General features: G+C 47.8%; 1 protein-coding gene across 1 annotated transcript; it reads left to right on the forward strand.

Annotated features, from left to right (window-relative positions):
• Positions 1-1,246: 1,246 nt before the first annotated feature.
• Positions 1,247-10,345, forward strand: mtpn (myotrophin). Its single transcript, XM_030342186.1, has 4 exons — positions 1,247-1,590; positions 4,155-4,268; positions 5,529-5,612; positions 8,562-10,345. Exons 1-4 carry the CDS (start codon positions 1,522-1,524, stop codon positions 8,646-8,648), a joined length of 354 nt encoding a protein of 117 aa, XP_030198046.1. The 5' UTR covers positions 1,247-1,521; the 3' UTR covers positions 8,649-10,345.
• The last annotated feature ends 235 nt before the right edge of the window (positions 10,346-10,580 follow it).

Raw genomic sequence — 10,580 nt, forward strand, 5'->3', positions numbered from 1 at the left:
CCTCCAGACAGCGAGGGCCTTAGAGCCCGACCCTAAAGCCCCCAGACAGTGAGGGCCTTAGAGCCCGACCCTAAAGCCTCCAGACAGTGAGGGCCTTACAGTCCGACCCTAAAGCCTCCAGACAGTGAGGGCCTTAGAGCCCTACCCTGAAGCCTCCAGACAGCGAGGGCCTTAGAGCCCGACCCTAAAGCCCCCAGACAGTGAGGGCCTTAGAGCCCGACCCTAAAGCCTCCAGACAGTGAGGGCCTTAGAGCCCGACCCTAAAGCCTCCAGACAGTGAGGGCCTTAGAGCCCTACCCTGAAGCCTCCAGACAGCGAGGGCCTTAGGGCCCGACCCTAAAGCCTCCACACAGCGAGGGCCTTACAGCCCTACCCTAAAGCCTCCAGAAAGCAAGGGCCTTACATGGAAGGGAACCCCATGTACAAAACTGGCCTTCAGCCAATAGCCATAACTCAATGTATATTTTTAAATTTCTCTCAATTACAAAAAAAAAAGGTTAAAAATAATTCCAGGGGCCTTTGCCTGCTGGACCCCCACTGGTGGCACTTTGGGGCACCCAGCCCACCAGCCCCGGGGCCCCTATCCCTAGCCCTGATAAGAGTAAGGGGCCCCCGCCCACCGGCCCTAACCCTAGCCCTTATTAAAGTTAGGGGCCCCCAGCCCACCAGCCCCAGGGGGCCCTAGCCCTGATAAGGGTTACGGGCCCCACAGCCCACCGGCCCCTGGGCCATAATCCTATCCCGGATTACCCCCCTGCATTACATCAGGGCGGAATAATTTAAACAGGAATATAATAAGTTATTTATAAGTGGTAGTGTCAATGTGGGTCACGTCTTTAAAGGTTTAGAAGGCGACTATGAGCTATTCGATACGACTTGAGCGTCTTCAACTTCATCGAGTTCCAACCTATCTCAACACACTTTCCTCCGAGAAACAAGTTCATATTGTGAACCTTTTCTGTTTGACTTCCCAAAAGTGAATGCATATATTCATTAATTATCAAATTCACATAACTACCATTGAATCACAAATGAAAATGAAACATTGTGTTAACGTGACTATATATTGATGTTCGGCCTATATCTTATTAAAATAGTTTTTATAAAATAATAAAAATAGATTTTATAACTTAATAAAATAAGTTGTATTCAGTTTAACCCATACATTTATAAAATAGGCTTTATAACTTGATAAAATAGTTTTATAACTTAATAAAATAGGTTTATTTAGGCGGGTTAGCTCGGTACTTCCGGCTTAAGACCCGGAAGTGATCGTGGAGCAGAAGGCGGATCCCCGTTCCTCTCTCCGCCAACTTCTTCGGATCGAGCTGTTTGTCTTTTGTGCGGCTCGTGTTAAGGTTAAGGTTTGGTAAAAAGTGGCACACTCGAGTCTCTCGTCACAGTACCAGAGGTTCCCTGCTCGGCTTGCCCGTTAGCTTGTTAGCTCAGAGCTGTTTCCGGTAGGCTAGCTGTTAGCCCGTTAGCTCGTTAGCCCTTTAGCTTACAGAACTAAGAGATAAGATGTCGGACACGGATCTGACGTGGGCGCTGAAGAACGGGGACCTGGACGCGGCGAAGAGCCTCCTTAAGGTAAGACCTCGTCCTTAAAGTAACTTTACTCGCCGCTTTAACTCATTGAACACTGAACCAGCCGAGCTCCGAGCGAAGCCCAACCTGACAGCTGGGAGGCTAGCAGGGCTATCGATACCATGCTAACCCTAACCTGACAGCTGGGAGGCTAGCAGGGCGTGCTAGTGCTGCTTCTGGCGGTAGGCTCCAGTCTCTAGATGTTCATATGAACCTTCCGTTCTTCTACGAGGAGTTCTGCACTGGGTGTGTTCCGATATGAACACATGAAGCGTTCAGACTGAAGATTAGCTGAACCGAGAGGTCCTCCACTAGCCTGAGCTAACCTGGAACTAACACCACTTAACTAAAACTAACTTAACTTAAACTGACTTAACTAACGTAAGAGTGAATGCTGCTCACAGGTCTGATATAAACATCATATTGCTCCTTAACTAACGTAGTGAATGCTGCTCAGTCTGTTATAAACATCACATAGTTCCTTAATGAATCCTGCTCAGTGTTAAAAACATCATATTGGCCCTTTACGTAATGAGGCCTGCTCAGTGTCTGTTATAAACATCATATTGTTCCTTAATGAACGTAATGAGTGAATGACTGTTTACTGTTATAAACAGGTCTGTTATAATCATCAAGTTGTACCGTAATAAACGTAGTGAGTGCTGATCACAGTTCTGTTGTAAACATATTGTTCCTGAATGCTGCTCCTGCTCATTCTGTCCGTTCTCCTTTATTGTCGTATTGTGTAATCATCATATTGCTCCTCTGTTGGTTTGTTAGTAAGAGGCTTGTATACACAAAAGTCCTGGCGATATGTGCTAGGGATTCAAGCCACAGCACAATAAGGTCTAAACTCGTCCTGGCATCAGATGAATAACAAAGGGTTGTTGTGTTGACTGTGTATTTAATCAGACTATGTTTTGGTGAGTTATGGTAGCAAATCTCTTAACACATAATGCTGGTTTACTTATGCATTTCCACTTAAAATATAATTCTGCATGCATTAAATTTGATAACATACAGTTTATCGTTTTGTTTTTTTTCAGACTTGATTACAGAGAAGCACAAGTACAGTGTGAGGCAAGAAGTGATTTAATCACTTTCAAACATGACCGAACCGAAAGTGAATCTCATCAAGTATGTTGATGGCCCAGTTCAAGTTTGGCTGAGAGGAATGCCTAGAATGATATGGGCTTTCTCTTGTTAATATCAATACTATTTGGTGTACAGGGTCTTCCACTACTATTTGTAGACATTCTTATCATGAGTGGGAATCCCCACCCCTCCCCCCACCTTCAAAAATAATGTATAAAAGTGAAAGGAAGGCCAGCGATTGTCCAAACAATGAGAATCTAGTCCAATGAGGCTTGAAGCATATCAACCAACCGAACGGGACAGCCTTAGAAACGTCCACTTCATAGCCGTTTCATTATCTTTTTAAAGGTCAGGGTTGATAATGGCTTTAAAAAATAATAGTTTTTCATTTGACATTTGATTGGGCTTTTATTGCCAGTTCGAAGCCCCCCTTATTACAGAGGCTGAGGGCTGTAAACCTATGGGGATGGATCCCATTTTCTCTGGGATTAACCTGACCTTCTATGAGTGATCCATGAGTGACAGCTGATCTACCCACCGACCGCCCGGTGCAGGTCTACAGACAGACATGCAGAGTAGAATTAGTGATTAATCTTCGATGATCTTGAATGTTATGGTGACTCCAGGAGTGACGGTGTGAACATACTGATGGATATGGGCTGGGTTGTGGTTATGGTCTGGCTTAAGATAGCTGCATGTTTCTATCACATCTGGGTATGAAGGGGCCACCAGTAGCATCCGCTTCCTCATGCACATCACTCCTGCCTTCAGTGAAGGGCTGAACACGGGGTCTGTAATCTACCCCTGGCTCGGTGGTCCTTGAGACCACATTACTTCTGTGTGTGTGTGTATATATGTGTGTGTGTGCGACTGTGCGTGCGTGTTTGTGTGTGTCAATTTGTGGTCTAACAGCTCCAGGAAGGCATGGGGAAAGAATTGCTCTTGAAAGAGCTGCATTTGTTGGTCTAGTTTTTAGAAGAATGTTTCAGAGTGGAAAGTGTTCTATCCTTTTGGAGTAACTGAGGATCTTGCATGTAATGCATGTGCAATCTTCGTATCGTTTTGTTTTTTTGTATATTTTGTATATTTTGTTTCTGAAAAAAATAAAATATTTTCTTCTGCCTCGGTTTTATAAAACAATCTCTATCTGCAGATCTGGCATTGACGCCTGTTTAATGATGCCCTGTCGTAGAATGTATTTAACCCTAGTGTGTTACCATGACTCTAACATGAGTGTGTTACCATGACTAACACGAGTGTGTTACCATGACTAACACGAGTGTGTTACCATGACTAACACGAGTGTGTTACCATGACTAACACGAGTGTGTTACCATGACTAACACGAGTGTGTTACCATGACTAACACGAGTGTGTTAGTGTTACCATGACTAACACGAGTGTGTTAGTGTTACCATGACTAACACGAGTGTGTTACCATGACTCTAACGCTAGTGTGTCTTCTCCTCCAGGCGGAGGATGTGAACCGGACCCTGGAGGGGGGCAGGAAGCCGCTACACTACGCTGCAGACTGCGGCCATGCAGAGATCCTGGAGTACCTCCTCTCTCAGGGGGCCGATGTCAACGTGAGTGCTGTCGCTGCTTCGCCTTCAGCTCCACCTAATGCACCATTATGGAGGGTTTACCAAAGACGGGGGCAACTGTGTCGACCCATGAGAGAAATTGTTGGTCAAAGACACAGGTCCATCAGGATGGAGTTAAACAGACACAGGTCCATCAGGATGGAGTTAAACAGACACAGGTCCATCAGGATGGAGTTAAACAGACACAGGTCAATCAGGATGGAGTTAAACAGACACAGGTCCAACAGGGTGGAGTCAAAAAGACACAGGTCCAACAGGGTGGAGTCAAACAGACACGGGTCCAACAGGGTGGAGTCAAACAGACACGGGTCCAACAGGGTGGAGATAAACAGACACAGGTCCAACAGGGTGGAGTTAAACAGACACAGGTCCTACAGGGTGGAGTTAAACAGACACAGGTCCAACAGGGTGTAAAGCATGCACTGCACGGCTGCCTCTCAGAGCTGTGACGTTCTCAGAGTAATTGTATTTGCTGAAAGCCTCATACTCCACCTTAAGGCAGTTCCTCTTCACTCCTTGTGGTTTATGTATGTATGTATGTATGTATGTATGTATGTATGTATGTATGTATGTATGTATGTATGTATGTATGTATGTATGTATGTATGTATTATCGAATTACATCTCAGATGCAGAGCAGACACCTTTGAAGGATAAGGTTATTCATTTTTACCAAGGAAGTCAAAACATATTATCTGTGTATAGTTTCAGCAGTGCAAATATCTGTTCATACTTTATCTGTATGTAAGATAAATGAAGGAAATGTCTTTGGTGACTTGTGGTACAAATTGTACAACTAATCTAAAAAGGAAAAGTTGTGCTGTTGAACAATAAAAGGTTTCCTGGAGCCTGTGGGCTGAGCTCCTCTCTCTGTTCCCCGTCCTGCTGTTTATCTGTTCCCGTTATCAGCCCACCACTCACTGAACAGGTTCTCCCAGCCTGCGTCTGCATACTGAGCAGCAGAATGGGGGCTTATAGAATAAATAACTTGGATGTGCTGAAGTGGTGCCGGTGTTCCTCTGGGGTCGTTCATGAGATGATAAGAGGAGAGGAATAAGCTCAAGTTATTTCCTGTGATAATGATAAAGGAGGCGGCGGAATGAGCGTGATGGTGGAGGCTGGGAGGCCGGAGGCCCCATGGCGGTCCGCCTCCACAGTGAATGAAACGGGAATGCAGACTGGTAGCATTCTCTCTTCTTCCTATCGCTCTCCACTCATCTCTCCCCCCCCCCCCCCTTCCAGGCCCCGGACAAACATGGACTGACCCCGCTGCTGTCGGCCATCTACGAGGGGCACCTGTCCTGTGTCAGGATCCTCCTAGAAAAGGTACACGTGCACATACACAAGTAAACATACACACAGCTGTACATGTGCACACAAAAACACACATGCACGCACACAAATATACACATACACACACACACAAGTACAAGTTCATGCACACACACACACACACAGACGTACACAAGTGCACACGTACATGTACGTGTGTGTCAATGACATCATGTTGGGGACCCAAAAGGCTGATGGGTGCTGATGATGAGGTAACAACATAACAAAAGGCCTCTCTGCTAGGGACTGGAACATTCCCACAGGGCGGTCGTCTGCTTTGTGGCTTCTTGTTGGGGGCTCTTTGTTGTTATGAGTCTAGAGTTTCTGTCTGGGCTCGGCACCCCCCCCCCCCCCCCCCCCCCCCCCCCCCTGCCTGTCCACAAACACTGGCTAAGTGGTACACACAAACGCACGTACACACACGCTATAAGCGGCAGGAGTCCCACCTGTGCAGGACAGAGAGTGAAGGTCAGACGAAAACACGGCTGGTGACCAACAGCCAGGATGAGCTCCACAACGGAGACTAACAGAGCTACACCAGAGCTGGGCTTAGCGGTTAGGGTTAGATGATTTAGGGTAACGGTGCTAAAAGCAGCCCGTGTGTACAGCCTATTTGCAGTGAATACTCAATGATGGAGGACTATTTAGGGCGCTTCAGATGGATCCGTGGGAGAGTCCTAGCGGTCTCTCCTGCACAGAAGGCTTGAGCATCGGCACCTGGCTTATTTCAAAAGGAAGTGAGTGGAGTCACATGCTACACCCTCCCACCATGGCTTAGCGTTGGCATGGAACACAGCTTTAACCAGGTTGTATTATGTTGCAGCCTTATGTTTCTAGTTCATTAGATTTTGGAGTGCATTTGTCAGCGGTGACTCTGACCTACAAAGAGCTTCACAATGAGGCCCATTCATCGTAGTCTACTGTCAACCGCAGGCTTCCTCTCTGCTCTATTCAGAGCAGGAGAGGAAGGACACAGTCTCTGCGCTGATTTTATGTTCCTCTGCAAATCCCAATCACTGCTGCTGGTCCTTGTCTATCGGCTCGGACTGCGATGTAAAATCAATGGGATGACGTCTGACTGCTTCTTCATCTTTTGATCCACATGGTGACACATGTTTTCACGTGTTGGTCTGGAGAGGCTTGTACTGTTGTCATGACGCAACAGGGACGTCCCTGGGAACTGAATCCTGTCTGTTTACATCTTTGGACTGTTTAAGACATTGAAACCATCATCATACACTTTATCAGGAGGCCTTTACGTGTTGTAAACAGAGTTGTGTGTATTTGGTTATGTACAAGTCTTTACGTGTAGAAAACAACAGAGTTGTGTGTATTTCGTTGTGTTCCATTCCCTACTTGTTGTAAACAGTAGAGATGTCTGTATTTAGTTGTGTACCAGTCTTATCGTGTTGTAGACAGAGTTGTGGGTATTGTGTGTGTGTGTTTGTGTAAGGGTAGGGAGTCTCATCTGGGAGCGCTTAAGGCTCAAGTGTAGTGATTAAAGATCAACACCATGAAGACGGTTCTGTCTCAGGGCAGAGTGGTGATAATGGGGCGAGGTGCGACCTGCTGGTCGAATGAGAAGCATGGAGACACCGGTTGGGACAGCACCGCTAATGACTTCCCCAGAGAGGACATGGGCTGGGGAAGAGGCCTCTCTGCCCTCAGCACAGTCCGACCGCTTCAGCTCCTGTTGTCATCAGCAGCTCCTCGGTGGGCTACACCCCAACAATGGCCTGGGAGTCAGGGACCATGGTGGTTTCTTGGTTGTTGTAGTGTTGTTGTTTTTTACGGTTTATAAAATAAATGTATAAAAAAAAAAATAGTTTTTTTTGCACTCCACTTATGAGGGAAACTTTGAGAGTTAAGGTTTTGCTTCTTGAGTTTTGGAGATACTTGCGGTGTTGACAGACGATGCAGACTTGTACGGGGAGAGTCAAGCATGGCAGGAACAGGCCCAACCCTGGGCTGGCCCGCTCAGCCGTGGTACATCTACATGGTGATGTGACAGGTCGCCACCTCCTCTCCAGACTCCGGTCCGTGAACCCTCCCTCCTCTCCTCCCAAAACCTCCCTCCTAGCTCAGTAATTGGGTCGGCCGACTCTCTTGACTCCCACAATGCTGCCTCTCTGGATCCTGGGTTATGTAAGCCCCCCTCGACGAGAGCTGGTGGCTGGCGCTGATGGGATGGGGGGGGGGCGTGGATGGGCTTGTGTCAGCGCTGATGGGAGGGGGCTGTGAGGTGTGGACAGGCCTGTGTCACTGCTCCATCACAGCACTGTCGCTCTGCTTGTGAAACTCCATGCTTATCGCTGCCTTTTTTGCTGTAGTCATTTTGTATTTACATATATAACCGCAGAAACCCTTAAGCACTTGTGCGGCCCTTGTTCAGCTCTTGTGGGTTGAACAAGGCCTTGTGGCTCTGCTGGTAATTTCTCTGGATTTGCACTCTGGTGGCTGACGTTGGTACGACTCTCAGGTCAGAGGTCAGCGAGGCACACGGTTCAGGGTGCAACTCTCAGGTGTTCCCTGGCCGACCTGGCACTACAGGAAGCACAATAACATGGAGGCCTGGTGGTCGGGAGCTTTAAAGGTCATTGTGTAGCTGCACATGTAATGGAAGAAGGGCCTAACGAGAGGAGGAGGGAGGGAGGATTTAAGTCTCATTAAAGGTGCTGACAGCACATCGGTCAACATGGGATCCTTGTTAACGGCCGAGAGACATCACTTGTAGGAGAGCGAGGGTGAAAGGGAGCGAGAGAGAGACGGATGCATACATTCTCCACGACCGCCTCATGTTCTTCAGAGACTGGGGCGCCGTGCTGTGACGGACCCCCTGGGGCCCCGCTCTATGAAGCCTGTTTAACCCCCTGTCTCCCCCCTCTCCCCCCTCTCCTCCCGCCCTTGTCTCCCCCCCTCTCCTTCCCCCTCCCTTCTCCGCAGGGTGCCGACAAAGAGCGGAAAGGTCCGGATGGGCTGAGCGCCCTGGAGGCGGCCGAGACGGATGCCATCAAGGCCCTGCTGAAGTGAGGGGGCGGAGAGAGGGGGGGGAGAGAAGGCTGCAGGACGGGGGGTCAGAGGGGGAGAGACAGACGGACAGAGGGGGGGAGTGTTTGTCGAGGACTAAAGATGAGCAGGCCTCCCCTCTAGTGCTAGTGCGAGACCCCCTCAGTCTGCAGGCCGCCGTCAGTCGGAGTGGGGGAGGGGGGGGGGGGGGGGGGGGGTCGATGGGGGGGGTCGCCTGTTGTTTTCGGGGTGTTTGTTTTTTTCTTTTTTTCTAACGGTTTGGTTTTTTCTCCCCTTATTGCTTGAGTTGTTGAGTGACAGGCAGCAGATTGAGTTGTTGAGTGACAGGCAGCAGCTTGAGTTGTGGAGTGACAGGTAGCAGGTGGACGTAGGGTCCTGAAACACTGAGGGGTGGCTCCGCCCCCCTCCTTAACAGATTTCAAAATAAGTGTTCTTTCAAACATGCAAATAACGCCAAGCTTCGCACTTAAAACTCACCGCTTTTATTTTTTATCTTACGATGCTCTTCCACCGTTAACAGAACACAATGGGCAGGGTTAACCAGGGTTAGCTAGTTCTCTAGTGGGTCACTCCTGTTTGTACTACTCTGCATAAAGAAGGTATCGTACGGCCGCTCATCCACAGCGATTCGCACTGTACTACAGTACTGTATTAAAGCACTGTACTACAGTACTCTATTACAGCACTGTACTACAGTACTCTATTACAGCACTGTACTAGACTACTACAGCACTGTACTACAGTACTGTATTAAAGCACTGTACTACAGTACTCTATTACAGCACTGTACTAGACTGTACTACAGCACTGTACTACAGTACTGTATTAAAGCACTGTACTACAGTACTCCATTACAGCACTGTACTACAGTACTCTATTACAGCACTGTACTAGACTGTACTACAGCACTGTACTACAGTACTGTATTAAAGCACTGTACTACAGTACTCTATTACAGCACTGTACTAGACTGTACTACAGCACTCTAATACAGTACAGTACTAGACTGTACTAGAGCGGTTCAGTTACTATACAATAAGACATCATGAATTGCCGGGTCTTCCTCTGTCTAATAACTTATTCCGATTTTAGTTTTGTGTGTTTTCTGCAGAAAGGGAAGCATCATTTGTGTACCCTCCCTGATTGGCCCTTGAGTGATTACATATCAATACACGAATTCATGACTTACATGGCCAGTGTAAAAAGATGCAGCCCATTCTATTTCGTCAAATCATCATGCTGGCTCTCTAGAAAGAGTAAATAAACACAGATTGGTTACTGAACCCAGATTGGATTTTAAAACGGCATTAAAGGAGCCCAATCAATCCAAACCGAGCCCTCTGGGGAAGTCGGTCCTGAAGGCTGAGGCCCATCTGTGGTGGAGAGGAGAGGGGAGACCGCGGGAGAGCTAAAGGGTCGCTGCTGGGCGACCGCCGGAGAGGTCGAGGGTCGCTGCTAGGCGAGGACGAGGAGCAGGACTGAGGTGTCACGCTCATCCGTTTTCTAAATCAGCAGCCCGGGCGGGGATAAGAGAACTGCCTCTGCTATTATTCTTATTCTTATTATGCTCTGAAATGGTGGCTGTCCTCTCGGTTGCTTTCCAATATTACTACATTGCAATGGAACAAAATGCTCTTGCTAACTTTGTTGTGACAAAAAGTCTGTATGAACTGAAATAAAAACAAAATCCATACTATTGACATGTGCACCTTTTCAATTTGTGTTCCCCGCAGCTTCCTACTCACTTCTGGAAGACATTTAAGGCTCAGTTATGGTTCCACGTTGACGCAACGCAATGACCACGCAGACACTTCAACGCAGTCGTTTACCTGTTATGGTTCTGTGTCTGGTTTTGGTCGAGCGGACCAATTACAGCCCTTGTTGCGTCGCCTCAACGCAAGGTTAGAAGGCCCATGCAGGAGACGCAGGGAGGGT

This window comes from Gadus morhua, chromosome 19, assembly GCF_902167405.1.
Source record: "Gadus morhua chromosome 19, gadMor3.0, whole genome shotgun sequence".
In the NCBI taxonomy this organism is placed as follows: Eukaryota; Metazoa; Chordata; class Actinopteri; order Gadiformes; family Gadidae; genus Gadus; species Gadus morhua.

Bases quoted from the DNA above. Each gene is read 5' to 3' on its own strand.
- mtpn (XM_030342186.1), top strand. From the start codon at position 1,522: ATGTCGGACACGGATCTGACGTGGGCGCTGAAGAACGGGGACCTGGAC. The intron at 1,591-4,154 runs GTAAGACCTCGT...CTTCTCCTCCAG, and splicing joins CGGCGAAGAGCCTCCTTAAG to GCGGAGGATGTGAACCGGAC. The intron at 4,269-5,528 runs GTGAGTGCTGTC...CCCCCCTTCCAG, and splicing joins CTCAGGGGGCCGATGTCAAC to GCCCCGGACAAACATGGACT.